General features: G+C 39.0%; 1 protein-coding gene across 1 annotated transcript; it reads right to left on the bottom strand.

Annotated features, from left to right (window-relative positions):
* Nucleotides 1–360: 360 nt before the first annotated feature.
* LOC131415743 (olfactory receptor 8S1-like) lies at nt 361–1,277 on the bottom strand. Its single transcript, XM_058557564.1, is given in 2 exon segments — nt 361–1,052; nt 1,055–1,277. Coding segments are annotated over 2 exon segments (915 nt in total).
* Between the last annotated feature and the right edge of the window lie 4,410 nt (nt 1,278–5,687).

The following is a 5,687-nucleotide window of genomic DNA, read 5'->3' as shown; positions in this document are numbered from 1 at the left end:
TACTGTGATTAGCAGTCTCATAGGAACCATATTGAACAAGTAGAGATTAGTTACTGGAAGAATGGTAAAGAGACTGAGCAGGCAATAACAATGTCTACTATACTGTGTGTAATAAATTCAATATTTTTGTAAGAAAAACTGCTAGACAAGAGGTTCATCCATCCACCTTCCACTGACTAGGACTGAATTGATATCATTCCAAGAAAATAACTCCACATTTCGTTGAGTATTTTAAGAAAAGATGTAAAGTATCTTACAGATCCTGACATCAGAGAATTCTCCTTAATATCCAGGCACTACTTATTGCACTTCTAGCCAGTTTCCTCATTATTCTAGATTTGAAGTCTATTATTTGAAACGCTAGAAACCTTTTCTCAACATTCTTCTCACAGCTGCCTTCACCTCCTTGTTCTTCAGGCTGTAGATGAGAGGATTCAGCATGGGAGTGACCACACTGTACTGCAAGGAGAAGATTAACTCTTGAGTGGGTCCTGAGTTTGGTATGAGATAGCGGAGTAATCCTGAGCCATAAAAGAAGCTCACTGCAGTGAGGTGGGAGGAGCAGGTGGAGAAGGCCTTGCTTCTGCCCATAGTGGAGCTGATGCTCAGGATGGTGGACAAAATCCGAACATAGGAGAAAAATATCAGGAGGAAATTTCCAAAGAAATGCAGGAGGCTGGAGCAGAGAAGGGCAGTAAAACTTGCAGACACGTCAGAGCAGGACAAAGGGTAAAGAGAGGGCAGCTCACAGCTGAAGTGGTGGATATTTTGAACCTCACAGAAGTCTAAATTGAGAGCTACAAGGATATTAATGAGAGCATCCAGAAAAGCCAAGCCCCATGAGCCCCACACCAGGCCCATACACAGCTGTCTGTTCATCATCTGGCCGTAGAGCAGAGGAGAGCTGATGGCAACATAGCGGTCGTAGGCCATGACAGTGAGTAGGCAGGATTCAGTACCCCCAGTGGCAAACACAAAGAAGACCTGAGCCATGCAGCCCTCTACTGAGATGGTTTTCTTCTCAGACAGGAGGTTCTCCAACAGCTGGGGAAAGTGACGGAGGAGTGGCAGAGATCCAGGAAGGACAATTGTCCCAGGAAAAAGTACATAGGGATGTGAAGGTGAGAATCAACCCTGATCACCAGCAGCAACATCAGGTTCCCCATCAGGGTCAGCAGGTAAATAATAAGGAACAGCACAAAGAGCAGAGCCTGGGCCTGGGGGTCAGTAGACAGCCCGAGGAGGATGAACTCGGAGACAACACTGTGGTTTCTCATTGCCTTCAGTATTTTCTTTGAAATATAAGAAATAAATCAGGTGAAGCCTCTTCTTATGTCTAACAAACATTCAAGTGTTTTAACGCTCTTCTTCATTCACAAAGTTTCATGCCTACTCAAAAAATCTATGTTCTGAAATGATAAAATTCCCTAAGTCTCTAGATTTCCTAAAACCTGTAATAATCTTTTCTGCAGGATCTCAACTCGAGATCAACTCCCTGTCCACCTTTATTGTTGTTCCTTTAACGTCTTAGAGTTTATTTTTGGTTGTTGTTTTATTACTAAAACTACAGGAGGATGTCTGTAAACTGTTAATAATAATCTAGTAGAGAGGGAGAAATTGCAGGAGGAATGAGAGAAAACTGCAGAAATGCTATCTCTGAGGGCAGCTGGGTTTCAGAGCAGAAGCAGAGCATGGCCTTAAGTGGGAGAGGGTTTATTTCATCCATCAAACATGCATGAAGTCAGTAGATTTGGGGTTGGGAAGGAAGCAGTTCCCATCTAATGGCTTTTGTTTTTTCAATAAATATTTCAATGGGGTCATTAATGGAAAGAGAAGAGGCATAGTGGATGCAGATTTGCAGAGTGAGGAGAAAGGGAACTAATTAGAGAGAAAGCAGCACAGATATCTGGGAGATATCCCAGATGCTACATAATTGATCACAAGAAACTGCTGACCAATATGGGAACATACTCTGGTCATAATCTCCATGCCAGTTTGTGTGATCTATTCAGATTCTGCTCTTGTCTGTGCCCTCATGCCAATTGTAAACATAGACTACCTACTAACTTTCTAAAGCTTGGCCTTCTTTTTTTTCCTACTCTGAACTGACAGCCCAGATTACAATAAAAGACTCAGGATAACCCTTCAACACTATTGACTACACCATCTTGACCCTTCATGTCCTGCTCTCTCTTCTGTTCATACTGCAAGACCAGCACATTCAATTTCTCAAAGGAGTTATGGTTTCTCTCCCATTGTTTATCAAAACAACATCCAGAATTAAAGCTGTTCTTAGGAATCAAGTCCACATGACCTGTATTTCTCACCCAGCTGAGTAATAACTAGCACAGAATTAAAGAAAAACTTTTTCAATTCCAGTGATCCAGAAGACAAATAAGTTTGAATGTCAGTGTGAGAATTTGGTATTAAAGTGGAGTGCAAAAATTCCTGTCGGATACAGACCTCTTCCTTGATATATAAAAGAGGAAAATAAAAGGGTAAATTGTGTATATTATTTCTAAAAACCTAAATACTTCCAGTCACATGAGGATTGCATTTTCTATTTTTTTTTTTTTCTTTTACTCACCACCGTAGCTCTAGCTACAGGGACCTGGATTCCTCTTGAAACTATTACATCATTGGCAGAATGTGCTGGAAAAGCAAGGAATGAAATACACACAGAGAACTACCCATTATGATTTTGGAGGGCGGCAAATAGAAAGTTCCCCTCTGTTCTACTCATCTCCAAATGGACCCCCACTTACTAGCACCAGAAATTCTTTAAACTTTGGGGAAACTTTCTCTTTTAGAAATAAAGGCCAGAGAATGAAAATCTTGCATAGGACATTTTCATGAAGGACCTGGAAATTGTACCCGATCAGGGGCCATAGTTCCTCACAGGTAGACGTATATACCATGTAAGAGTTATTAGAGAGGGTCATAGAAATAAATAAAGTCATTTATTTTTTTAACCTGGTGCTGCAATTTCACTTTTCTCAATGCTTCATTTATTCAGATTGTGAGTCCAAATTTAGAATGGAAACAGCTCTTAGAACACTACCACTATAAGCTTTCAGTTACTATCACAATTAAGTGGAGTTAGCTGACTAGATCATTTCCAAAGAAAAGCTTCCTGAGACGAACTCACTTTAGAATGAGACATACAAAAGTACCTAGCATTGTAACTGGCCCAAAGGAGTTGCTCAAAAAGTGTTAATTAAAAATAAAAACGAGTGTATAAATGAGTGAATAAGTGAATGAATGAAACTCAGGAGAACAGTCTAGGGCTTTGCTACTTACAGAGAACAGATCTGATTAGCAACCAGTAAGGGATTTGGACACCCTGGGCTTGCGTAAAACCAGATGTAGAAAGGGCACTGAAGAAAAATTTTGCCAACTGGAGAGGATTCCCCAATGCAGTGTCTTGTGCCCTGTTCTGAACTCCCACATACCTCGGAGTAACTAATTATAAGGAATATCTATAAGTAAAGATATAATTAGTTTCTGGACTCTAAACATTTGGAATGCTCAGGGAGGGTTATTTTGGGGTCACAAGTTGCCCAAAGTCTATCATTGATGTCCTGATCTCCTCTCATTGGTATAGACAGCTCTCAGGTATTAACTTCCCAAAACTTCCAGGTTTCTGATATAATGTGGGCTTTCAGCACCAGAAGCAAGGAATATAGCAAGATATAGAAATGATCTTGTCTCAATTCTCCCATATGTAAAACGAAAGCTAAAAATAATTACCTTGGAAAGTCACGAGGACTTAACTTACAAACTTAAGTATAGTGCTGAAGACAACTGAGGCGCCAAGGAATCATTAGATTCTCTTTTTTTCACCCCCAATCCAAGGGTTTAATTTTCCCAAAAGGAGGAAGAGAAGTGATTTTGAGGACAGACCAAAACATCTTAGGTAAGAGAAATGAATACCATGTCAGGGAGAAGTGAGGAGGGCACTGCCTCCAGCCCAGGGAACAAAGATAAGACGAGCGAACTGAAAGAGAAAGGAAGTGCCTGGAGAGGGGATGACAAGAAGTGATGGGAATTGCGGGGAAAAGGGTCCTACACAGGAAGCACAGGAGCAGAGAAAACAGTCAGAGAACACAAGAAAAACATTACCGTGTTTCTGTCTTTTTCTGGTGTAGAACACATCCTATTTTTCTGAGTTGGTGGGTGTGCCTCTGAGCTCAGGAGAAATTCACAAGAGAGAAAACGTACCACAACTGTCCAGTTATGTGAACTGACATTGCTTTTTCTATTTAAGACTTTTTGTGCATAAAGAGAAATATGTAAGCTCAGTCTTCAAAAGCCCCTGCAAATCAAGACCTCAGAAAACTCTTCTGAACTTTGACAGCATTTTTGCTCTTATTCCTTAATGACTCCATAAAACAACAGGGAAAAGGAAAACTTGAAAACTTCAAATTCCTAACATGTAATAAAGCAACTTCTCTCATACTTCCCCTAGCATAATTACCCAATCATTTCTTCACATATTTCTCTCTGTGACTGTTAATATATTGCTAAGAGCATCACCCTAACCAAGGAGGCTCAGGTTCAGCCATTCAGCAGGGTTTGTGGGTTAAGGTGGCCAATGGGGTGGCATAGTGTGACCTGATAGCCCAGGGGGCATCTAGGTCCATCCTGATTGCTGGAAAACTCAGCCTGAAGCATACTTTGAACTCATTAGCTAAAAACAGTTACTGAATGATCCCTCTGGCAATTCCCACTGAAGCGAAGTGACCCACAGCTTACCTTTAGATCACCTTTCTAGTGTTGTCATGTATTTAATTGTTAAATATATTAAAGGCATAATGATTATATACAACATTATTATTATTATTATATGGTCAATGGTAATTTAAATTTACCTACATATTTGATTCTTTTTCTTTTTTTTTTTGCTCAATTTTTTCTACATGGAGAATTGAAAAGTTTAATAGCTGAAACTAAGGTTTCAATAGATGAGTTTAACACAAATTAGACACAGCTGAAGAGGTATTAATGCATCAGAAGAAAACAAGAACTTCCATCTGTTAACATTTTCTTTCTCCTTGAAGAACTACTTTTAATTTTTGCTTTAGTGCATGTCTTCTAGTGATATATTTATTTCACCTTCATTCTTAAAAGATATTTTACTGAACATAGAATGCTGCTAGGGATGTTATATTTTATCCAGTACTTTGAAGATATTATCTAATTGTCTTCTGTCTTCTTGTTAGTCTAATGTTTCTCTTGAAAAGTCACTTGTTAGTCTAATTGTACTTTTCTGGAGTTAGTTTGTATTTTTTTTTTCTCTTGCCGCTTTTACATTTTCTCCTTTGGTTTTTAGTAATTATATTATGATGTGACAAAGTGTGACTTTCTTTTTATTTTTCATATTTGGGATTTATTTATAGGACTTCTCGCATTTGTAGTTGATGTATTTTTTCGGGTTGGAACATTTTCCTCCATTATCTTACATGTCACCCTGTTTTCTCACGTATCACCTCATTCTCTCTTCTTTGGAACTCCGTGTACATGTACATTATCCTCCTCATTCTATGCATTATGTATCTCATACTCTCTTCTTTTTTTTCTTTATTTCTGTGCCTTGCCGTATATATTTTCTTCTTATCTATCTTACAAGTCATTAGCACACTCCTCAACACTGTCTGATCTCCTTTAAACTTATCCATTAGGATCTT

Source organism: Diceros bicornis, chromosome 17 (assembly GCF_020826845.1).
Source record: "Diceros bicornis minor isolate mBicDic1 chromosome 17, mDicBic1.mat.cur, whole genome shotgun sequence".
Classification (NCBI taxonomy): domain Eukaryota; kingdom Metazoa; phylum Chordata; class Mammalia; order Perissodactyla; family Rhinocerotidae; genus Diceros; species Diceros bicornis.
Note: the sequence above shows the minus strand (reverse complement) of the source record. Positions and strands in the feature narration are given on the sequence as shown.